This window comes from Ursus americanus, chromosome 17 (assembly GCF_024610735.1).
Source record: "Ursus americanus isolate L20-20 chromosome 17, mUrsAme1.1.p, whole genome shotgun sequence".
Lineage (NCBI taxonomy): Eukaryota > Metazoa > Chordata > Mammalia > Carnivora > Ursidae > Ursus > Ursus americanus.
This window is the reverse complement of record NC_142143.1, coordinates 46,516,180-46,542,474: the sequence shown is the minus strand read 5'-3', so window position 1 is coordinate 46,542,474 and position 26,295 is coordinate 46,516,180. Positions and strand designations below refer to the sequence as shown.

General features: G+C 37.2%; 1 protein-coding gene across 3 annotated transcripts in view; it reads right to left on the bottom strand.

Annotated features, from left to right (window-relative positions):
* Positions 1–455: 455 nt before the first annotated feature.
* The window catches only part of SAXO6 (stabilizer of axonemal microtubules 6), a 31,185-nt gene continuing 5,345 nt past the window's right edge, over positions 456–26,295 (bottom strand). The window contains exons 4-15 of one of the 3 annotated variants that reach the window (XM_045789635.2): positions 25,241–25,375; positions 20,307–20,471; positions 18,655–18,758; positions 18,474–18,573; positions 13,565–13,594; positions 13,054–13,229; positions 11,679–11,993; positions 10,789–10,901; positions 10,590–10,699; positions 4,522–4,632; positions 2,517–2,576; positions 456–1,247 (exon numbers count right to left, since the gene is read on the bottom strand). In XM_045789635.2, the coding sequence (XP_045645591.1) occupies positions 2,559–2,576; positions 4,522–4,632; positions 10,590–10,699; positions 10,789–10,901; positions 11,679–11,993; positions 13,054–13,229; positions 13,565–13,594; positions 18,474–18,573; positions 18,655–18,758; positions 20,307–20,471; positions 25,241–25,375 (1,377 nt within the window). In that variant the 3' untranslated portion in view covers positions 456–1,247; positions 2,517–2,558. Of the gene's footprint in view, positions 1,248–2,516; positions 2,577–4,379; positions 4,633–10,589; positions 10,700–10,788; positions 10,902–11,678; positions 11,994–13,053; positions 13,230–13,564; positions 13,595–18,473; positions 18,574–18,654; positions 18,759–20,306; positions 20,472–25,240; positions 25,376–26,295 lie in introns of all 3 variants that reach the window. The other 2 variants (XM_045789633.2, XM_045789634.2) reach the window with 2 other exon arrangements.

The window sequence follows — 26,295 nt, the reverse complement described above, 5'->3', positions numbered from 1 at the left end:
TTAAGCACTTTAAAACAGACTCTTCATTTGTTTTCTAACCAACAGGTATGACTATTTTGTGTATTTGTCTTCAGTGTATTCTTATAAACATCACATGTTTATGAAATTCATATTTTTCAGAAAATTCGATTTATGATTTGCAAGATGAAGTAAAGAGTAAGAAAACAGAATATGTCCTATGAGTAAAGAATAGTCAAAAATTATGTGTTAAATTTTTGAAAAATAAATCTGCCTTGTAAATGCTGCATTTTCCCTATATTCATACGAAATTATTGTGGACTCCAGTTTTATTGAATTTGGACAGCTGCAAAAGAAGTAGAACATTTAGTTAACCTGTTTCTAAAAGATAATTATTTATTCCATGTAGCAACTTTCTGGAGAAGCCAAAAACATGAAACACTTCAAACAAACAGAATTGAAATACTTGATCAATTTTTATTTCAAAATATCTACAAAGTTTTAACTCTCCATTATACAAATAATTTTTCAAAATTTAGACATTATTCAAATGTAAGCCAAAGTCCTTATACAAATAGAATACACACAAAGATCAAAAATACATATTCTCTCAGGAAACTTTGTTACATAAATAAGAAAAATATATACAGCTCATATTTTCAATTTAAAGTACAATTTTCTTAACACTGCAACCACGTATAGAAGGTACTAAAATAAAAAGAAATGCTACAGCAAAAGTTACAGGAACAACAAATTCATCTTATGACATCTACAAATCATAAAGATAACACCAATCTTCAAGGAATATATACTTCACGCTTGGATCTTAATTTTTACTTCACTTTGTTCCTTTTTTAGAATATTCTGTGGATAGGTAAAATTCACAATTCTACCAGCTATCCTTGATATAAAACTTACAACATGTGAAGAAATCTACATCTTTGTACTTTGGGATAGGTGTCAAAAGAATTCTTTAAGTTGAATTTTTATGAACCTGTGTTAAAATTTTCCAAGTAAACTGAATTGGCTATTGAAAAGTCAACCAATTCTTTTTAAGTAGGAAATGCTGGGGAAAAAAATCCAAACACTTGAAAAGTCTCAACATAGAAAAGCAATAAAGAAAAATTATGCCAATTGTTTCTAGATTGTTAAGCAGCTCACTAGATACACATTTAATTATGTTTTGCCCCAGAAATTCTCCTTCCTTTTCTGAGCTCGTGCCAGAGTTTGAAAAGCCCGGAGACTAGAAGCTGCAGAGCGAGCAGAAATCTCAGATAATCTGTCCTCATCTGCAATGAAAAAATTATAATCAATGTAGAAAACATCTCTAATAAAAATACTGTTTTATAACATTAACAGAAAATTAAAAGCATCAAGCTTGGTAATGTCAATATTGACTGTCAGAAAAAAATTATTAAAATATATTAACATTTTCAGGATAGTTCACCATAATTTCCCAAGTTTACCATACTTAGAAATCAAACATTTTAATGCTAAATGAGCATTCTGTTTCCTGCCTGAAATCCCACAATGTCATTTTACCTAAACACATGGCCTGTGATTTCAGTATTACTTGGAAATAATTCATCATCATACTGTCTTGTCCTACTTTAAAAAGCACAGCTGTTCTAAAAAGCAAAAAGCTTTTGTGAGCATTTTTAAAACAAATGCTATACCTTAACATAGTGCTTACATCACATTTCCAGAATAATTTCACTTAATGTAGAAATAATGTTTGACTTCAACATGCTACCCTTCTTATTACAGAAATTCCTCATTCTCAGTAAGCAAATCTATTATAAGGTTGTTTGTAAACACTGTTCTTCCATTAAGAAGAAAACACAACTGGATTCAAAGTGTCCAGATGTTTGCATTTCAAAACATAATAACTTGATTTCTAGCTCAATGAATTCTGAAAGAAGTCCCAAGTTTGCTAAGAGGAGAGAAAATCTTCAATGTATATGAACTTATAATATATAAAGTATTAATTCAAATTTACTTTCAAATCCAAAATTTATAAATTCAGTAATTTCATACATTTTAGGATGAATTAAAATAATAATTTTGATTGTTCACATCAGGAATTCAAAATTCCTCCTGCCACTATTAGAAGCAAATGAATTTGTCAGAATGACTGCTACACAAGAAAAAAGTCCATTTTCCCTAATCATATTTTTTTTTTTGAGAACTGAAAATTGGCAATATATAGACATTTGAAAAAAGTGATAGATATGCTAGACCAAACTCCTGAACCCCCAGCTAGCCAGGATGGAAAAACAGGAGTATTGACCTCAGGTGTGAGGCTAGGCATAATCTCTCTTATCATCTGTTTGCCCTAAAAAAAATTCTTCAAAATGTTAGGTCCCAGTTTACTCATTTGTAAATGGGGATAATTTTACCCCCCTCACAGGGTTTCACAGATCTAATGAAATAATATCTGTGGAAGTGCTTGGTAAACTATACAGTGCTAATCCAATGTTGAGATCATAATACTATTATGATCTACCATATATTAAAACCTCACACTTTGATCATTTGTTAATTCACTACTGAAATACCTTCATCATTAAAGACTTCATGCTGAGGCAACTGGAAATTGTTCATCTTTGCTTTTCCCACTGAAGAAAAAAAAAGGCAGAAAAATTATCCTTCAAAGCCACCTAACAGTATATCTTATTTACAGGAGAATCTTAGTGAAAGTAGACTGTCAAAAATTTTATTATTTTATATTTTAATAGAAATTATTATTAACAGACCATTCACTAATTTATAATGTGCTTAGCAAATATGTAAACAAACAATAGAAAATTTCTAGAATTCTTTACAGTGACAATATTGATCTATTTTAACTTTAAAGAAATGCAGTAGGCTTCTGTTTAAAGATGGTAGGTAGACTACACACATTTATAAGAATGACATAAGCCCATAGCACAGAGAAAATGAAAGACAACAAAACAGCAACAAAATTTTGGAAAATGGAAAGCAAACAGAAAAGCAGTGAGTGTGTCCTTGTCATACCTGAGCTGAATCCTAAGCCAGCAGAGGAAGGAAACCAAGAAGCAGCTAATTTGTTCTCCTCTCCTGGCTCTGGTTTAGGAGTACTAAGTACCCTTGAAAGTTGGAGTGAAGGTAAGACTGAACCAGGAAACTGGTTTACAGAACAGGCTGCCAAATCCTTCTTTAAATTTGCAGTTGACTCACTGCCCTTCCTCCCAAAAAAGGCATGGAGGTTCCATCTCCAAAGATTTACCAGAGCGATTCTCATTGAAGGACACAGGTTCAACTGAGGGCAAGGGTACCATCGTCAAAACAGGGGAATTCTATATAACATTTATCTCTTCAAAGAGATAGAACATGACATCCATAAAATAAGGACAAGATGCTGTATCGGGGAGCATACAGGGTTAAAAAATTCTTAGAAATTAAAAATATAGCAAAAAAATGTTTTAAAACTCAGAAGAAGAGGTAAAAAATAAAAATGAGTAACCCTTTCAAATTAAAATAAAAAGACAGAGATGGAAAATAGGAAAGGTAAGATAAGAAAATAAGATCATGTCCAACATCAGAATAACAAGGCATGCCAGGAGAGGAGGAAACAAAAAATGGAGGGGAAGGAATTACTGATTAAATAATTCGAGAAAGTGAGGAACCAAGTTCCCTGGCTGAAAAAGTCCACTGAGTACTAGCAAAACAGAGACCTGTGGTAAAAGCTCAGAGCACTGAGTATGAAGAGAAGGTCTCCAAAGATGCCAGGGAAAAAGAAGCCACACACAATGATAAAAAAATGAGAACACAAGACTTTTCAACAGTAAAAGTGGAAGCTAGAAAAGAGCACAGCAATGCCTAATAAAATGAAAGAAAAATAACTTATGGCCTTGAATTCGCTATCTTGGCAGCATTTAGCAATGTCTGAAGACATCTGTAGATGTCACACCTGGGAAAGGGGTGCTACTGGCATCCAGGGGGTTGCCTCTCTGTGTATAGGAAAGAACTTGAAAGAAGCCTCACACTTGGGGCGCCTGGGTGGCTCAGGTCGTGAAGCTGCTGCCTTTGGCTCAGGACATGATCTCGGGGTTCTGGAACTGAGCCCCACATTGGGCTCCCTGCTCAGTACAGAGTCTGCTTCTCTCCCTCCCTCTGCCCGGTCCCCATGGCTCTTACTCTCTCTCAAATAAATAAATAAAATCTTAAAAAAAAAAAAAAAGAAAGAAAGCAACCTCACAATTATACAAAAGTGAACTGGGGTTATAGCACAGTTAAGTGTTCCGGAGAGGAGATGAGACTTTCCCCGTTTAAAGAAATCTGTTACCTTAACTAAAATACTACGTAACATAATTTATTAACATATAGTACTTACTTAAGCCTTTGTACCCATCATACTTTCATTTTAAAAGACAAAAAATTAAAACCAAAATAATTACCATTATGCTGAAATTCTGGATCTCTCAGAGAGCCCTGAATTCGACGAGAGGGATGCCAGTAGGAAGCAGCACAGGGCGGAGAAGGAGACTGCCCAGGTGTGTTTGTTGGATATTCTGGAATTTTTGAAACTGGAAGAGTTACCTCAGCAAATTTGGGGATATTGGTTTCAGAATCTTCCCTCAAAGGCAGGGGATCGATTGTTTTTATACCAGCAGCTGGAGAAGTCAGGAGGGATATAGCACGACTTTCTTTCTAAGTGACCCCAAAGGAAAAAAAAAAAAAAAAAGTGTCTATATATATATATAAAAAATCAAACCTTTAAACACACAAAAAATAAAACCATAAAAGCAGTAGGAGTAATTATGGGGAAAATCTATGTAAATTCTGTGTGGGGAAGATTTTATAAGCCTAACAACCAAAACTGGTAAACATATTTAGTTATATAAAAATATATAAACATTAAAAAAATTTTAAATCACAAATTTGAGGAAAATATACAACATATATTGACAATGAACTATCATTGCTACATAAATATTTCTTTTAAAGTAGTAAAATATAAATTAAAAATCGAAAAATGATATATATAAGCGACTTATATAGACAAATTACAAACAGCAGAAACATCCTATCTCACTAGTAATCAAATAATTTCAAAATAAAAGCGCCAAGATACTAATTTTTCACTTAGCAAATTAAAAGATAAAAAATTTTTTGAAAGTCACACTATAATACCCAATGCTGACAAGGACATAAAAAAATTGGCACTCTCCTAGAGTGTTGTTGGGAGCACAATCTCTCTGGGGAGCTGGTGAAACAGCAAAGCCTTAAAATTTTGTGTTCTTTTATCACACAATAACACTTGCAGAGTATTTACACAAAAAGAGATAATATGAACAAAAAAGTAGTTAAAGGATGATTCCTTTACAGCATTTCTTCAAAACAAAAAAAGTAAGAAATAACAATAGGCATCTGGTTTTAAAAAACTGCTTTCAATAATAAACAGCTGGTATAACTACAGGTTGCCTATCATGTCACTATTAAGACTTAATTGTAAGTGATATTTAATGATATGTAAATATGTTCACAATTCATTGCCAAGTGAGAAAAAAATAGATTATGAAACCTTATCTAAAGCACAATAGACAAATACACTATATATCTAAAGAACTCAAGCATTCAATAATGGCTGCCCCTGAACAGTAGGGAGGACAGCATTTATTCTGTTTAGTTGGTCAGTATTTTCTATTTTCCACAGTGATAACATATCACTATCCTAAAAGTCCTTGTATAATTTTACTTATTAGGAGAATTTAAACGAGTAAAATCAAACACAGTTCCAAACTTTCCTAATTATTCCTTGTAAATGTGGCCTTTACTCATTGACTTTGGGTTTATTGACACAATATTCAAAACACTGCTTTCTGACCTTAGATATTGTTTTCTGCAATTAGAGAACCTACTGCTTTGAAGTGGAGAAGGCCTGAGGTCTTCTCTGACAAACATTTCTCTTTAAATCAAGATCTAAAATAAAATCACAAATCTTTCTCTTGCTTCCCTTTTTATAATTATAATTAGCACTTAGGAAAACTGTTCGATTTTTTTTTCTTTTTCTACATATATACACAGAATTTGAGATCCGTCATACTGGTTTCACTACTGCTAAAAAGGCCTGAATGAAACTCTAGAATATTTGTAACATATGGGCTTCCCAAGTTTAATTTAATGGCCTTGGTGATCTGTTTTTGAGCCTAAAGCCTTCTCATTGGCCTCACCCCATCCCCACCCCCCATACAGCCCATTCTCCACTGAATAGCCAGAGTGATTTCATTACGTAAATCAGATCATGTTTGCTGTGTAGCTTTAAACCCCCCAGGGCTTCCCAGTGCCTCAGAATGACATCCCCCCTCCTTACCCAAACCCCCCTCCAAAGCTCATTTCCTACCCTCTCCTCGCCCCAGTCACACTGGTCTTCTTACTCTTTAAAACTCTCACCGCTGCCCACTAGTACTTACTGCTCTCTGCTACTCTCTGCCTGGACACACCCCTCATGAGTCAGCTCTTAGCTAAAATGTCACCTCCTCAGAGGTGCCTGTCCTGATGGCCTAATGTAAAGTAACCTCACCCCCACCTCGGAGGGCCTTTGTGATTTTATTTGTGCTGAAATTATCTTTTTAAAAAATTATCTATTTCTCAAAATGAAAAGGTGAGCTCCATGATGGCAGGGATTCTGTCGTGATTACCAGTGAATCCCCAGATCCTAGAACGGTGCCTGACACATAGTAAGAGCACATTACATATCGAATTGAGTGAATGAAAGTGAAATTCCTGATGTCCCCCTCCAAAGGTGGTTTCTGTCCAGAGCTCTCTTACTCAGTACATGGCATCCCCATCAATCCTGTTGGGCAAGACAGAAACCTAAAAATCATTCCTGGTCTCTCACTGCCCCCATGATGCAACCCAGCACCAAGCCTTGATTTTGTTCCCCTTACACAATTCTTCAGTTTCATCCACTTCAGTCCAGGCCCACCCTCCTTACAACACGTCCTACTTCGAATACCCCAATGACCTTCTAAGGGTAACCACAGTCTACTCTTGCTTTCCATGGCAACCAGAAAGGTCTTTAAAATATTTCAATGGCTTCCCATTGCTCTCAAGATAATGACAAAAATTTTCCATACTGCTATCTTTTCTAGACTCATCTTGACCTACTCCCTGCCACACACTATACTTGCCTTTGTTTTTTAGAACCCTATGGGGGCCTTTGGGTGGTATACAATTTGCTAAGCATTCGACTCCTGGTTCTGACTCAGGTCATAATCTCAGGGTCATGAGATCAAGCCCCACATCAGGCTCCTCCACTCAGTGTGGAGTCTGCTTAAGACTCTCTCTCTTCCTCTTCTCTGCCCCTCCCCACAGTTGCTTGCACACTGTCTCTCTCTGAAATAAATTAATTAAAAAAAAAAAAGAACCCTATGTTCTTTCTCACCCCAGGATACTGACACATGCTATGCTTCTCTCCTCCACCCTTTTTACGCCGTCAACTCTTCCTCTTCCTCAATATCTCAACCCAATTAGTACTTCTTCTAAGAAGCATCCTTGACTTCCAAGAAGCTTCCAGACTTCCAATTTTGGACCACCACCTCCTACCTTTAAAACTAATCCCCATGGGTACCCCGATTTCAATAAGTCTGCCAAGACCTTCCACTGATCCTGTCACCTCTGCACTGTGCCTTACCTTCCCAAGTCCTATTTTTCTGCCCTAACTAACTCGACCTCCATGGCCAATCATCACAGTCAATTCCCGGCATATACCTTAACTCCCTGACCCCCTTTCTCATTTCCTCTTACTCCTTGACAAAACATGAACCCCAGTTAAATCCAACTCTCTACTTATCCTGCACCTCTGCAGCCAAACATGGCTGGAGAAAAACACACAACTCATCATGACTGGTCTTACCTCAAATTTGTGACCACCAGCCAAAAATGAGCCCTTTATGTCGCCCTGCATTATCTCACAGTTCCCTGGCCCACTCCCTCTCCCACTCCCTCTCCCACTCTCTGAAAAGACCATTTCATGCCTCCTTTTCTTTACTCAAACCTCCAACCTTTTCTTCCCCAGTCTCATTCTCATCAAGGATCTTTCTTCATGTGCCACCAAGAAACAATCCAAAGAGATTTTCCCAAGGCTCCCCACCACATCTCCCTATTTAATCAGCAATGCTCACATATTCTTCCTCCTTTGTAACAAAGAAGGAACTGTCAGAGTGCCTAAAATCAACCCTTCCATTCGCTCTTCCCCCAGATCCTATGCAACATCTCGAGGGGTGTGCGGCACTCAGTGCACAGGTGCAAAGGGGCTGGCTGGGGCTGCATCAGCTCTTTCTCTCTTTAAAAGTGTTCTTGTTGGGGCGCCTGGGTGGCTCACTCAGTTAAGCGTTTGCCTTTGGCTCAGGTCATGATCTCAGGGTCCTGGGATAAAGCCCCGTGTTGGGCTCCCTGATCAGCGGGGAATCTGCTTCTCCCTCTCCCTCTGCCCCTCCCCCATGCTCACACTCTTTGTCACTCTCAAATAAATAAATAATCTTTAAAACAAACAAACAAACTGTTCTTGTCAACATATAAATGTGCTGTTATTTCCTTCATCTTGACCTCACTCCCAACTACCACCTGTTACTCTGCTCCCCTTCATGGGAAAGACTCTTTTTTTTTTTTTTTAAAGATTTTTTATTTATTTATTTGACAGAGATAGAGACAGCCAGAGAGAGAGGGAACACAAGCAGGGGGAGTGGGAGAGGAAGAAGCAGGCACCTAGCGGAGGAGCCTGATGTGGGGCTCGATCCCAGAATGCCGGGATCACGCCCTGAGCCGAAGGCAGACGCTTAACCGCTGTGCCACCCAGGCGCCCCCATGGGAAAGACTCTTAAAACAATTGTCTGTGATGACTGCCTCTGATTCCTCTCCTCTCATTTCTCTTGAACTCACTTGCATTTAGGCTTTGTCCCTCCCCACCACCAAAACTGCCCTTTGTCAAAGTCACCATCATCAGTTCTCATACCTTACTGATCCATCAGTAGCACTGATGCTCCTTCCTTTCCTTAAAAAAGATTTTATTTATTTATTTGAGAGAGAGAGAGACAGAGATAGCGAGAGTGAGCATGAGCAGGAAGGAGAGGGAGAAGCAGGCTCCCCACCGAGCAGGGAGCCCGACGTGGGGCTAGATCCCAGGACCCCGGGATCATGACGTGAGCCAAAGGCAGACGTCCAACCAACTGAGCCACCCAGGCACCCCTGACACTCCCTCCTCCTTGACACCTGCAAGATACTACGGTCTCCTATTTCCCACCACCTCTCTGGCTATTTCTCATCAGCCTCTTTGCTGGTTACACCTCAACTTCCCAGTATCAGAAAACTGGGGCTGACACCTATCTACACATACCCTTCTCTATCTGTACCCACTCTCCTGATGATCTTCCCCAGTCTCAAGACCTCACATACCTGTGTCACCTAGACAATAAACACTCAAATCTGTATCTACAGCCCAGCCTCTCCTCCCACACTCCAAACTCGGAAAGGCAACTGCCTGTTCGACATGTCTACTTGCACATCTGATAAGCTTCTCAAACGTAATATGTCCGAAACAGAACTCTTCGCTTTCCCTGACAAACCTTTTCCTGACACGGTCTTCCCCATCTCAGTTAAGTGGCAACTCCATCCTTACTGCACAGGCCAAAAATCTTGAGTTGTCCTTGACTCTTGTCTTTCTCCCATGCCATATCTTAGCCATCAGCAAATCTGGTCAGCTACACCTTCAATGCATATCCAGAATCGGACTTCATCGCACAACCTCCACTCCTACCAGTATGAACCAAACGACCATCACCTCTTGCCTGGATAGTGTAATTGACTCCTCCCTAGTTTCATGCCCCTGCTCTCACATCCCTGCTGTCTGTTCCCAATACAGCAGCCAGAATAACCATGGGAAAACCTAAGTCAATTTGTATCACTCCTCTGCCCCTCCAAAGGCTTCCCATTTCATTCAGAATAAAATTCAAAGTCTTTGCTATGACCTATAAGGTTCTATACAGTTTAGTTCCCCACTACGCTTCCAAACTCATTGCCCACACTCTCCCTCTCTTGCTCTCTGGCTGGTCCCCAAGGAATCGGGTACCTGATTACCTCAGAGACTTTGTACTTGCTGTTCTTTTTCCCCGGAATGCCTTCCTACGTGTGCATATGCATCAATCTCTCACCCACTTCAGATTCTGCTCAAATGCCACCCTCTCAGTGAGAACTTCCCTGGTTACTTCCTATTTACCTCCCCTGCTTTATATTTCTCCTTAGTCCTCATCACTGTCTAAAATACTGTGTATTGCACCTAGTTATCTGTTTATTGTCTCCCTTCTCTACTAGAATAGAAGTTCAATCGGGGCCAGAATTTTTGCCTGCTTCTTTCACTGTGCTCTCCCTGTCTCTCTCTCAAATAAATAAATAAAATCTTAAAAAAAAAAAAGTGTATCAGCAGAAATAGAATGTTACTGTCAGAAAAAACAATTCAATGCCTTGCCTTTACTGAAAGCAGGTTAATAGCATCATCTCCACACGACACACAGAACTTTCTAAAATCTGAACCTATTATTCATGTTACATATGACTAAAATAATCACTTCCTAAAGAGATGTTTTTCCCCAAAAAATATAAATATTTACCTTCCTAAAATCATTCTTTGCAGTTTCTAAGCCATCCTGAGAAGACACTCTTTTCCTCTGCTCTGGGACTAGAAGCCTCACTTTAGATGGAGACACTAAAACAGCACCGCCTGGAAAAATGCAGAAGACAACAAGTTTCAAACTAAATTCTCATACAGAAAAAGCAGGTAAAATAAGAACCACAGCGTCTGCCCATTACCAACAGCTGGAGTGGTGAGATCGTGATGAGTCCTTTGGATTCCACCAAGTTCTCTCAGCTTTGGAGTAGGAAGCCGGCCTCCTTTTCCAGAAGATACGGATGAAGAATCCGACCTACAAGTCCAAACAATCTACTATGAAGCATTTCCTCCAGAAAATAGGATTAAAAATATTTTGTCATTACTGTGCAATAAGAAAATACACAGTTTATTAGATAAGGCCATTTTGTTTCTGAAAAAACAAATCCCCATGCAGTTAAGAGGTTAAGAGTGACTGAATATGGGAAAAGAGGGAAGATCACTGCAAGTCACCAACAATAGAGCAGAGAATTCTTCCATCAAATCAGGGCCTAAGTTTCCTATTAGGCACAAAACTCATGACAGAATGATAAGGGATTTGGATTATGAACAAAAGGCATCATTATCAGTGGTAGAGAACCACTGCCCAAAGCAATTAAGATATAAACCAACAAGAATTAGCTATTTGCAGAAATCACTTATTTTAATATTACAATACATTATCCTTCTTTTTTGGTAAAACATTTGATATTAAAGAATATCAGCTATTTTCCTCAAATCACAAAGAAAGCCATTCTTCCAGACACATTTACAAATCTGGTAAATCATAATTAGCAGGACATACATGAAAATAACCCTAACGACTTCCTCCCCCCAGTGTTCAAGTGCTCAACTACCAATTATTGGTGACTCAAATACCTGAGTCAATCAAATTACAAATCATATAAAAATGCCTGCTTTGTGACATTAAAGGAACATCTGTTCTTTATTAGTCATAAAACCAAGAGTGTAAGCCACTGTACTTAGAGACAAAACAAAAAATATTAACCGTGTGCATAATGCTTCCGTATACTGATCAATTTAAAACTCTTACCCTTCTTTTATCTTGTCTGCCTTAGATTTTTCATGTAATTCCAACTTCTCCAGCTCTCCCGTATGAACCTGCTTGTCCTTTTCTGCTTTCTCCTCCTCTTCCTCGCCCTCCTCCTCCTCTCTCGGCTGTTTCTGCAAGCCTTCATCCGGGTTCTCTGCGTCCCATGCCAGGCGCCTTCTAACAGGTGTGGTGGGAGCATCTGACACACCCAATTTCTCTGTGGTATTTTTCTGGGGCTGCTCTTCCAAGACAGGCCTTTTTTCTTCCAGTGTTGTAGGAGGACATTTCTGCAAAGTCTTATGGCTTGTAGGATCTCTGCATGACAGAAATAGTTTCAAACTTGAGTTTGAGGTTTCTAGTTTATACTCAATTTAATGAGTCTGTCATTCCCTTCCAGTGTTCACAACTGTTTCCCACAGATATTACTTTGCCCAGATACTGAAGAAAGAATTCTAATTAAGAGTTCATTTGACAGTATAATACACTAAAGTTACAATTAGGATTTTCTATTAAAATACTCTAAAATAAAATACATGTATCACCTCTTACTCCTACCTTCACACATGCATGCCTGTACCACTGTTGACAACACTCATGAGTGTCTCCTAGACTGGCATTTACACACATAAATGAGGACTCCACAGGGTCTAACTTGTTCACTTACTCAATTAGGGTTTATGCACAAACTCAAGTGTACTTGTGGATCAAGCAAACTGATTCAAATTGTACACTTTAGATAGATTAAACTTTTCCAGTTATTCCTAAAGAATGGATTTTGTGATGAATTTTCAAAATCAGATGTCATAATTAGAACTTAAAGTTCAATTTGGCTTATATGACTTTATTGACATATCACAACAATTAAAGACTATTTTATTTGCTACAAATCAATGTGCTGTTTCTCTTATAAAGCTATATAATGTTAAATTAAAACCTAAAGAGCAGAGAACTGTCCCACAGAATCAGGGCCTAAGTGTCATATTAACCACGGAAATCCATTAATGAGTGGTAACAGGATATACACTAGCTTATATTCTCTAAGTTGCCATGTTGTTGCTACCTTTTCTTCTTGTTACTTTTTAATGTTCTTTCCATCTATTGTATAATCATTCCTAGTTTACCCTTAAGAGATATCATAAAAATTACATATATATAGTATAAAGTCCAGTCTTCTAGATTTACACTACGTATTATTTACACACAGCCTTACTTTCACAGAGAATACACTAAAAATAATGAAATGTAATAAGTGGCTGGCATATCTCCATTTGATCGGAAGACAAATTTTGAGTGGTCATGTCAATTTCCTATATGATTCCATGATCTACCTAAGCTACAACATACATCTGTGCCATCCACAAAGAACATAGCTCACCCGGCAAGATCTAGAGCTCTGATGTTACTACTAATGGTTCCTTCTGAGCTCGTGGTGGAGGAGACATCCCAACAGCAGTTGTTGTCAGACAGAATCTGATTCAGATGGTCCCGAGAAAAATGTGTTCCTTGAACTCGTTTCCTATAAAACTCAGCCTTCTCTCGGAGTTCTTTAACCTACGCAGGAGAGTTGAGACATTGTGTGTTACTTTAAGTACTCCTTTGCAAATATCACCACGTAGCTTATCAAAGATGATACACAAATACAGCCAGAGAACAAGGAGAAAAGAAGGCAAAAAGGGCCAGACACTCATCAGACTATGTGCATTTTTAAGCAGAAATTAAAACAATCAAGCTAAAGCACAATACAGTTATTTTATTTCAGGCCAGCAGGCAGGAAGGAGAATTTGCAGCAGCTAAGAAAAATATTGACACCTACTTCGTATTTCGACTGAAATTACACAGGTACTCTATGCATTATTACAGTTTTTAAAAACTCAAAAGCAACCAACCTCCGCATACCACATGGCATTTAGAGAAGCCTAGGAGAGGAATACAGAAACATGCTTAATGACAGGTTAATGCCATAGTTGAATATTAATGGGTATCAATGAAATACCTGATTATTCTTCCTTCTAAATACATAACAAAGTTGTCAATCAATATTTGTAAATTATTTTTAGTAATATTTCATTCTCTGAGCAAGAGATCTTAATATTACCTTGAACACCAGCCACATTCTTGCATGGCTGGAGTGCTATCAACAACAGGTAACCTATTATCATTCCTACCTCCCCACCTCTGGAAGAGTAATGAGAGTAGGACATGCCAGAAACCCCTATCCTGGCTTTATTTCCTGGCTTCCACAATAGCTGCTACTACCAGAGAAGCCCCCAGTGAGAGAATCATGAGGCTTCCTTCTCCAAATTCCTCAACGTTCCCTTGGCATCAGCAAAACCTCAACTTTTAAGAAATGTATTAAATAAAAGAATAGCCCACAAAATAATAATTGTAATATATTCAGCAAAGTGACAATACAAAAAAAAAAAACAAAAACGTTCTGATGAACTCTAAGGTAATTCGAATTCCCTAATATGCAAATAACATCTTTTCATATGGAGAGGCACCTTTTATATGCTTTCAAACCCTTTCATCTTATGCGTCATACTGCCACCTGCTGGCTTCCCTAAATTCAATTCCACCACGTAAAAAAATTAAGTTGTAGCTTAAAATTCTGTTTAAAATCATCTTTATTTATTCTTCAAAAGCTCGATTTTTCCTATCATATAGATGGAATAATAACATTAAAAGGATATGCTGATACTGTCTGCTAAGATTTTCTTTCACTTACAGGCAAAAAAGCAAATAATGAACTTGGCATTGCAAGCAACTAGAGAAACACATCCTCAGGTCCTTAAGGAGACACTCCTGAACGCAAAGGGATGAAAGTGTTACATCTGTAGGGAATTAGCCAAAGCAAAGGACAGCACCTGTGATGGTGGCATAAGAAACTATATAATCCCAGCAGGATCCTACTGTTCTAATGAACCAAACCTGAAACACTCCTGAAGGATAATTCAGGATATTTTCTTTACTGCCAAGAAAAATTGAGCCATGTTCATCTAACATTTCTGTTAATTTCTAAACCTTAATCCCTAAGAGTGGTTTTTGCATTTAACAGGTGGAACTGAGACATACAGTTTGAATCTATTGAACTACTAACCAGGGTGTTTTGCTGGTTTTGTTTTAAGTAGGCTCCACACACAATGTGGGGCTTGAACTCAGGACTCCAAGATCAAGAGTCGCATGCTCTACCAGCAGAGCCAGCCAGGCGCCCCCTCACCAGGGTATTGTGAATGCACAAAGGCCTTGTTATAAAGGGCCTTGATATAAACCAGATTTTATTTCTATTAACTTCCCTCATGTTTCAAATGTTTCACAGCTGCTCCCTCACCTACACGGTAAAATCTTCAAGCTTTAGTACAGCTTCCTCCAGTTCTCAAGGCCCTTCATGCATATCCCCATTAGTACTTATTTCATTCTACTGGAATTAATTGCTCTTGTTATTCTCTCCCATTAACCTATAAGGTCCATAATGTGAGGGAAAATGCAGCACATCCTGAGTGTGCTGAGTGTGGACTAAGTGCTAGGCCTGAGCTGGATGGCTGAGAGCCAGAGATAAGCAAGAAGGTCCCCACAGCACTCAATGTGCTCACAGTCCGATAGAGGAGGCAGACCTCCTCCTCTATGATAAATTATCATCATAATACTGGATGGTCTATGCCGTAATAAACAAAGGAGATATAAATTGAAGGAGTGGTTCAAAGCGGGTCCATCAGCCCTGTACTGTATGTAAGGTGGGGGGTGGGAAGGAGCAGCAGAGAAGGCTGTATTCCATCCAGGTGGGAGCACCTATTGTCTGATGAATGAGCGAATGGGTAAATATCCCCTCCATGTGCACAGTGATCTGGTTTTACTCGTCAACAATATTTTTTAAAAAGGAGATACTATGGAAATGCTGTAAAACTTTATTCAGTTCTATTTGTTATTTACCTTCAAAACTCAATGTTTGAAATTTAACAGCAATCTTTATTAATAATCTGAGTGCTAATGTTATAGTGGTTTACAAATACCTAATTTTAGATTTCTATGATCCTAAATTAGGATGAAAAAATAGAAAGTTGATATTTCCTAAAGCAAGTTTTTCTACTAAAAAAGAAAAAAACCTAATGGTATGAGCTCAATATCAAGAACAATCCCTACAGTCCACAAGCAGAGCCACTAAAAAGGGTAGGAACTCAATTAAACTCAATTAAAACAACACGCACATTCCTTTCCAAGTAACACCATCAGATTATAGGATATAAATGCTAAAAGTAGAATGTTTTCATTTCTAAATTTCTTTTCCCAAAATAAGAATTCAACTAAATTGTTTAAAATTTATATACAGAAAATTCAAATAAAAAAACTGAAAGATTAAAAAATAAAAAATTTTCCCCAAAGGTCATCCCCCTCAAAATGAGTCATTTTACACCTAGCCATCCTTACAATGTCTGTCAAATTATAGCATGTCTCTCAAATGTGGAACTTTATCTTGAAATAAAGTCCTATTTGTGGAAGACACTTTAGGAAAAAGTATCTCAACTAATGTAGTTTGGATGATTAGAAGATTACCTAATAAACAAGAAAAAAGAAATTTAACACAGGTTCAGTAGTTATTCTAAGGATGAGACTGAACAATTGCAACTGCTGGTTATTATTAAAAAACCCTTTAAGCGAGCTTTTATAAAAAGCAATAGTGCCAGTGGTTCTATAATGGAGATAAGACATATGCAGCCACTGGACAAATAAAACAAACCACTCTAATGTTATATGAATAGGAGCTGGGTCTTAGATAAAATACCCAGGCACTAGACTATAAATAGATTCAAAAAGTGTAATATTTCAAACAACATAGGAGGAAATAAATATGACATATGGACCAGAAAACTATAACAGGACTAAAAAAGCTAATATTCTAATGATAAAGTCACTGATGTCCAAGTGCATTTGAAGAGTGTGAATAACATTCCTTCATGAAACGTTAGGAAAGGGAAAATGAGGGAGTACCTTATATTTAGATACCTCATAAGCAGCCAATAAGTAAATGTCTTCAAGTTAAAAATAAAACCTAAGATTTAGCTAAAATATGGCCCATATTAAATATCTATGACCTGGTCAACTGAAACTGCTATCACCATCATCGATAAAATTTAGCTAAAACTTCTTATTCTTTTCTAGTTCCAATTCACTTTTTGAATTATTTTGCCCACAGAGGTTAAGGCAAACAATAGCACTAATTTAAACATTAACAACCAGCATTAGCAATGAATTTTTTTAAAGCCTAAAAAAGTCATGTTACCAAGATGTTATAATAGGAAAACTTGAAAAGACAGGTCTTAAATTAACATCAACAGAAATGTTTTCTTCCATCAGACCAGGATAAGGACCATCACCCTATCATGATTCCAGACAAAACAATCCTCTAGTCCACTAAATTTTTAGATCTGACGCCTAAATACCAACTCACCTTAATTTAAATAAGTCTCAGAGACTAAGAGATAATCTTTCCAAAACAAGGAGCCTCTCATGAGTCCAACCCAGTGAAGCCCCTAAAAGTAACAGGCCAGTGGCTAACACCTATTAATTGGCCACACTAGCCCTCTGTGGCCACGCTCTGTACCCTGCCTCTGCCCCCAGCTTTTCCTCATTTCCCCTTGAGAATCCTCATAGCTCCTCACCAAGGTCTGGCATGGCCACAAACTGCTCAGGAGTTTCATGGACACAATTCCTTTGCTTCATCAGGCTTGCTCCTGATGCTCTTATTTTTTAACTTTACTTCACCAGGGTGAATATGTGAATTTCGCCTCCAACAATATTTGGGACAGCTTTAAGATTTGCCTTTTACTCGGCCTGAATTGTTGCTGAGCCATGCCCAAGTAGGGCAGTAGAGAGCACCAGGAGCAGCCACAGTGAAAGGAATCAAGGAGCCTCCTGAAACAACACGTGGAATACGGGACTCTCACCAGGACATTGGTCTGGGAGCTGCCAGTGCCAAGAGCCAGCTGCTCAAAGTGCCCCAATGCCTTCCTCCAGAGGCTCACGACACGTTACTGTTAGCCATGGCGTCAAGTACAGAGCTAAATAAAAGATTCATCCCCCATCCAAATGATCTCTCTCTTCGCAGTGATGGGAGAGGGGGTATTTACTAAGTCTAAATTGTTTTGCTTTTGCTTATGCACACAGAAAAGGCAGGAAATCATCAAGATGTGGTTTAAAAGATGGTAATTGCACAACAACCAGAAACTCCACTGTTCTTGACCGTAAGAAGCTTCCCAATTCTAGGTTTACCCTTTCCTTCAAACTTTTCTTTAGGATCCTCAGAATTTCTCCCATATGTCAGGGTATCCCAACACTAGAGCTCAAACCTCGATCAGCACAGGCCACTCCTCCCCTATGCATACAGACTGTCATGGTCCACATTGCCAGTGGATGCCTCTGTCAGACAAACTAATCTTGAAAACCGATCTTCAGTTCAGAGACTGGAGGTCTGGATATTATTAAGAAAACTACAATGCTATAATTCTATAAACTGAGTTGTATTAACACAATGAAATATTGGATTGTAAAAAGCCTTTTTAACTTAAAAGACTTTAATAACAATCTCTAGTTGAAAAAGGAGCTATTTGATATTTAAAAAAGTAAACACACTGATCAATTATATTCTAACATATAACTTTAAGTTCCTGATACTTTCAGTGCTACTATTGTATCACACACCTTTAAACCGTAGTCTCTATTACTAAATGAAACTCATTGTGAAATTGAACTGGGATACAGGCTCAGAGAAAATGTGGGCTTGCTGAGCTTATGTATACTCACCTGATCTGGTATGTTTTCCTTCACACGGGTCCAAGCCCCGGCTTTATATAAATACTGGGCTGGGCTCAGAAATTTTGCCCTATATTCAGAATTCACCTTCCTAACAGAAACGAAATGAGAGTAAATATTTCACCATGTTGATCATCTAAATACCATGATATTTTCCTTCTAAAATACATACCCAAGCCTTTGATGTCTCCAAGGAGTAAGCTTCTTTTTAGGCTGGTTTGACTCTTTTGATTCCATCTCTGCTTCTAATTTTAAAGGATCATCTGTTTTATTACACTAAAATGGAAATTATTTAAACATTTTATGTTTAAAATATGTTATAGGTGAATGTGAAAACATAAATGTTACAAAATATAATTGGATATCATATTACAATTCTGTTTGTGGAAGTAAGTTTTAACTACTAAAGATAACCGAGAAGTCACAAGCGATCAACAAGCAAGCTTTGAAACCTGTATACCTGGTTGATTTTTTGAAGTATAGCTCAGGATTTGGTTCACTTTATAACAAAGAAATTTTACATCCTTAGCTAGGAAAAAAAACCTTTTAATTAACAAATAAACATCTAAATAAATAAATTTGATGTTACTACCTATTGAACAGTGATTTTACATTTGCCTTTGATATTCTAAATTTATATTCAATTGTGTTACAGTAATTAAGTAGGTTCCATGCCCAGTGTGGAGCCCAATGCGGGCTTGAACTCATGACCCTGAGATCAAGACCTGAGCTGAGATCAAGAGTCAGATGCTTAACCGACTGAGCCAGCCAGGGGTCCCTGGTGTTACAATAATTACATATAAAGTCCCACTGAGTAAGTTACCAACCACATTGCTTTACTGAATAACAACCCTTTTTTCTGCCTAATATCAAGATCCAAAAATATGTATATATGTGTTTGTACAGAAATAAATATATAGATGCCAATTTACTTTTAGTCATATAATTTCTATTTTTAGAACCCATAAAGCATTAGTTATAACACTCCAGAAGATTTGAAAATAGGACTTTTACTCCATTTACCTAGAATTTACAATAATTTTAACCTGACACTAGAACTTAAATAAGCTGTAGTTTCAGAGGTAGGTATTTGTATGTGCTGTGGTATATCATATAACTTAGACTAGCTATAATTTGGCATGCTGAAGCTTTGGTTTAAAATGCATGTATATATACTTTAAATAAATAAATACATAACATAACACAAAAAAAGGGGCACCAGGGTGGCTCAGTCAGTTAAGCATCAAACTCGATCTCGGCTCAGGTCTTGATCTCAGGGTCCTGAGTTCAGGCCCTGAGTTGGGCTCCACGTTGGGCATGGAGCCTACTTAAAAATAAATTAATAAATTAATTAATTAATTAATTTAATTAAAATTAAATTAAAATTAAAAAATACATGTATGTATGCATGTTTGTGTCTGATTTCCATTGTTTAATTTAAAGTATATATTTCTATCACTACTGTTACCTCTATAGCTCACATTACTGTAAGGCCAATCATTTGCTATTAGACATCACAGACTTACCTGCCGTATTGCCAAGCACTTGCCACAGTATTATATCTATTTGGTTACGTCTGTGTCTCCCTACTACTAGCTCAAGAGCTGTGTGGGGCATAGTGTGGCTATAATTGTATTCTCAGTACCTACCCAGTGCCTGGATCCCACTAGGTGCTTAATGAATATCTAGCAAATAATGAACAAACAAATGAATTAATAAACCAGCTAAAACCAAAAATCTCAGGTAGTGTTTGGTAAAAGAAAATGTGTAGAGTCTAAAATCATAAGTTTTTTATTTTGTTTAAAATTAGATGTTGATGAATACCTTTTCAGGAGATACTGCTTCAAAATTTCCATTCTCTTTCAAATCATTTCTTAATTTTGGTTCTTTCACTGGAGATAAACCCTTGAAATTTCTTCTGTATTCAGTTTCGTGGATGATTGAATTACCTTTGAATTGTGGAACAAATTTGCTTTTATTGTGGAAAACCTTAAAACAAAAATTACTTTAGTTTAGTTTCTCTGTTGGTTAAATACACAAAACTTAGTTTTTCGAATGCTTTAAGAATGTCACATATAAAGTTGAATTATAGGATACCAAAAAAGTGAAATTATATGATTGTTTATAATTTCATTTCATATATCTAATTAACATCCAAAGGACGACAAAAGCAAAAATAGACAAAATGGACTGCATCAAACTAAAAGCTTCCATACAGCAAAGGGAACAATCAACCAAGAGGCAACCTACAGGATGGGAGAAAATATCTGCAAATACTATATCTGATAGGTTAGTATTCAAAATATATAAGGAACTCAAGCAATTTGATAGCAAGAAAACCCTGATTTTTAAAATGGGCAAGGGACAGGCACCTGGGTGACTCTCGGTTAAGTGTCTGACTCTCGGTTTCAGCTCAGGTCATGATCTCAGGGTCCTGAAATTGAGCACATGGGGCTCCACACCCAAAGGGGAGTCTGCTCAAGGATTCTCTCTCTCCTTCTCCCTCTGTCCTTCCCCCCAGCTTGCTGTCTCTCTCTGAAATGAATAAAATCTTTTTTTTTTAAGATTTTATTTATTTATTTGACAGAGATAGAGACAGCCAGCGAGAGAGGGAACACAAGCAGGGGGAGTGGGAGAGGAAGAAGCAGGCTCATAGCGGAGGAGCCTGATGTGGGGCTCGATCCCATAACGCCGGGATCACGCCCTGAGCTGAAGGCAGACGCTTAACCGCTGTGCCACCCAGGCGCCCCTGAAATGAATAAAATCTTAAAAAAATAATTTAAAAAATAAATTTCAAAAACGGGCAAAGGGACATAAAAACAGACACCATGTATCAATGGAATAAAATGTAAAGCCCAAAAATAATGAATGTACAGTCAATTAATTTACAACAAAGGAGCCAAAAATATACAGTTGGGAAAGTATAATCACTTCAATAAATGGTGTTGGTAAAATTGGACACACACATGCAAAAGAATGAAACTGGACACTGTCAACCGAAAATGGATCAAAGACATGAACATAAGGACTGAAACTATAAAACCCCTAGAAGAAAACATAGGCAGTAAGCTCCCTGACATTGGGGTTGGCAATGACTTTTTGGATTTGACACCAAAAGCAGAGGCAGCAAAAGCAAAAATAAACAAATGGGACTACCTCAAACTAAAAAGCTTTTGTACAGCAAAAGAAAGCACCAGCAAAGTGAAAAGACAACCTATGGAATGGGAGAAAATATTTGCAAATCATATATCTGGTAAGGGATTAATATCCAAAATAATAAAGAATTCCTACAACTCAGTAGAAAAGCAAACAATCTGATTAAAAAATAGGCAGAGAAATTGAAAAGACATTTTTCCAAAGAAGACATCTAGATGGCCAACAGGTATATAAAAAGGTGCCCAACATCACTAATCATCAGGGAAATGTAAATTAAAACCACAATGAGATATCACCTCTTACCTGTTCGAATAGCTATTACCAAAAATACAAAAGATAACGAGTATTGGCAAGGATGTGGACAAAAGGGAATCCTTGTACACTGTTGGTAGGAATGTAAATTAGTATAGTCATTATGAAAAACAATACAGCAGTCCCTCAAAAAATTAAAAAGAGAACTACCATATAATCCAACAATTCCACTTCTGGGTACATTTCCAAAGGAAACAAAATCAGTATCTCAAAGAGATATCTACATTCCCACCTTCATTGCAGCATCATTCACAAGAGTCAAGATGTGGAATCAACCTAAGTGTCCACCAACAGATGAATGGACAAAGAAAATGATACACACACATAATCAGAGGAGCATCATTCAGCCTTAAGAAAGAAGGAAATCCTGTCATTTGCAACAAAATGGATGAAGCTGGACAACATACACTAAGCAAACTAAGCCAGGCACAGAAAGACAAATACAGCAGATCTCACTTATATGTGGAATCTAAATAAGCGGAACTCAGATGCAGAGAGTACAGTAGTGGTTACCAGGGACTAGGGGGTGGGATAAATGGGGAGATGCTGTCAAAGTGTACGAAGCTCCAGTTTGCAGAACAAGTAAGCTCTGGAGATCCAAGGTACAACACAGTGACTATAGTTAATACTATGTATTATATACTTGAAATCTGCTAAGAGAGTAGATCTTAAGACACATACACACCCCCAAAAAGGTAACTATGTGATAAATGTGTTAATTAGCTTGATTGTGGTATTTTACAATGTATATGCATATCAAAACATTACATGTATACTGTAAATATATCATTTTTATTTGTCAATTATACCTCAATAAAGCTGGGAAAAAATCCAAAGATCAACTTTCTACACTCATTACTATATTTTGAATAATAGTTACTATAATAATAAAAAAAAATGTTTAAGCCAAAAAAATAAATAAATAAACCATATCTTTTCTCCCCAAAGTTTCTCACCTTTCCCTCCCATCAGTATGGTAATGGGATAAGTAAAATAGGCATATTTTAATGATATGAACATAGACATTCACTTTATAAGGCAATTCTGTTGTCAGCTCTACAGATTTTTTTTCCTTCCTTGAAATGAATTTTTTTTCTTCCTCCAAAAACAGAAGATTCTTAACATTCTGAATGTCTGATGTGTTCATTTGTTCTGTTTTTCTCCTTTGCTCGCTTATCTTTAGTTTAATGCAAGGGGAAAAAATCAGGTAATTAGGTTTTTATTTTTATTTATTTTTATTTTTTAAGATTTTATTTGTTTACTTGTTAGAGAGAGAGCGTGAGCAAGCGAGCACAAGCAGGGAGAGCAGCAGGCAGAGGGAGAAGCGGGCTCCCCACTGAGCAAAAAGCCCGATGCGGGACTCGAACCCAGGACTCTGGGATTACGACCTGAGCTGAAGGCAGATGCCCAACCAACTGAGCCACTCAGGCATCTCTGTGTTTTTATTTTTAAATGTTTCTTTTTATCTTTAATATTTTATAAGATGGCTTCTATATAATGGTATATTACCACTGACTACAATGAAAGCAAAAGGAAAAGATATGGAGCACAAATAACCTATATTACTGCTTTACAATGCTGAGTAGTGCATCTTCATACAGATCAAATCCAAACAGAGTATCTTTTTCCTGAGTATAACCTCAAGGACTTTTTCCCCAAAAATTGTTCAGACTCCTTTACATATTAATACAAGACATCTTTTCAGAAAACAGGTGCTTGGTAAAATAGAACTGAATAGCTTTAGAGGTTCCCTATCAAGAAGCATTGAAAGTTTCCGTCACACGGCTCTTCAATCCACAGACCCTGAAATTGATATGCTTTGAATTAACAAAGAGCATTTGCTTCCCCCCAAAATTATTTGAAACCTTCACTGATGACAGTAATAAAACTTCGAGTAAAGGTATCGCCAGCGATTTATTTTATACTATACTTTGCAGCCTATAAAAAGAGCATTTCTACACAATGTTTCCACTGAAATATGTAAAAGCTGTCAGTGGGGCTTTGATTTGAATCAGCTTTAGCTTAAAGATGAAATGCTCTACAAAAGTGAACAATTACAATTTTCAGATAGTAAGTAATTTTGTAGGTACACTTACTATTCAAGAATACTTGTAAGCCAGCAAAGGAAGTACTGTTCCTATTTACTAGATTCACAAAGAGTACAATCATCTTATGCTATTTTATATGTTCCTAAAATGTTATAAAAATTTCAGTTTTTTAACAACTAATGAATCATCGAGCCTTACATCGAAAACCGGGGATGTACTGTATGGTGACTAACATAATATAATAAAAAATCATTATAAAAAAAAAAAAATTTCAGTTTTTTAGAAAACTGAATAATAAAAAAGCAAGCCCAAAACCCCCACAATTTATAGGATCATGGGTATTATTAGTGTAAGATGACTAATATTATTGTCTTGTTGAATCTACCCTCTCAGTCCTCAGGGGTACATAGTTTATAAGTGAATGTTGACATAGAAGAGAAAATGAATGTGAGGATATATGAAGGGGTATGTTTGTTTATTAAAAAAAAAATGCCAAGATCATGAGAAAGAAAAGTCTAAGCTATCATGGGCCTCTGCAGATATTCTAAATGAAGTATTTCCTTCCCTGGGCCTAGAAGTATGGTTAAGAACATTAATGAGAGTTAAGAGCCTAGGAACTGTTTAGATGATGATGGTAGTAAAACGACAGAGTATTTATTAGTCATGTTTGTCCAGTACCAAAAACTGTGTATGGGTACAATGAAATCTAGTATCACATTTAGTTATCATCGTAGCTTTTAAATATAGTTAAACTGACAATTCCTATTACTGCTCATTTGATACAAAAACAAGATTATGTATCTTGTCTTACTGTTAATGTATTTTGTATTTATTAAAATATTCAAAGCAGTTATGCCTTTCTTGCAAGACAAAAAACATGCAACATATTAGTCAACGAGCACAATATTTTAGATTAAAAACAATTTAATAATTTTTTATTAAATAAAGAAATCTCACAGCATGCAGAAACTTACCAGGCATCAAGTTTCATTACCCTGTCTCATATTTAGTGTATGTGATGGATCTGGCAACAATGATCATCTGTAGCCTAGGACAGTATCATATTACTACTAAAAATCAGAAGTAACAGAATGATTTTAGCAAAAATCTCATTTTCACTTTTCTAGAACCTACCTCCAGGCCTACTTAAGTACCTAATTTCTTTAGCTCTTAGCTCTGCATCTTAAATCTGCATCACTAGGTCAGATGATACTTTAAAATGTATTATATCCATTAAACTACCTGATTGGCTGCAAAAACTGGAGCAGTTTCTTTAGGGGTCTTCCAAACAAACTGCCTTTGATATTCAGAATTCCTCAAGATATCACGTGAAGGAACAACAGTCAATCCTGCTTTCTTCCGAAGAACTCTATCCAACTGTTAGGGAAAGAAAAATCCCATCCAGTCATTAAAAGTTTCTATTCGAACTTTTTCTTGTACTATGGTAAAAAAAAATAACAAAAACAAACACATATAACATGAAATTCACCCTCTTAACAAAGTTTTAAGTACACAGTATTGTTAACTACATGCACACTGTTGTACAGCAAACTTTTTTTTCAACTGATAAATAATCTCCCTTTTAAACTGTCAACCTATTTAAGATTCCTTTTTTAATACTGTCAAGGAATTTTATTTCTTAACTTCTGTGCATTCCAGAAAAAGAGAGCATCTTTCAGTCCCTTCCTACCAATTATTCATAATTAGATCTATTACTAAGAAAGAGCAGAACCTCGCCTTATCCACACGTTGCTTCTGGAATGCCCTTCCCCTGCCCACCACTTACACATCACCTTCCCTGATTGCACTGTGCCCCTCGGCTGTCACAACAAGTCACGGATTCTTCACCAACACTGCTGAATGCCTCTCCATGGTTCCGGTGGATATGAAATGGGGAAAAAGCAGTGGACTGGAGAGAAACGTGGGAGGCAGTGAGGTGTCTGCACAGATCCCTGCAGCCTATGCTTATGTGCTTGCAGGGACCTTCCACAGGCCAGGTGTGATATAAGAGAGCAGAACTCCAAGATCTTTGAGATCCAGCCAGAACTGCCCTTCCTTTTGCATTTTGTCAATTGCGATTCTGTTTACACAGTAAGAAATTCAAAAGGGCCTGGGTAGAAGTCAACTCACCACCCCTGCCAGAGGTGATGGCCTACTACTCTCCTCCTTCTCTGTCTCAATTTGATCTCTCCCTTAGGACTGTGGTGCTGATATAGAATGAATAAAATCCAGAGGCAGGCTGTCCAACCAATGAAGAGATATCTTAGTATAACCAGTACAAAATGGCAACTCTTAAG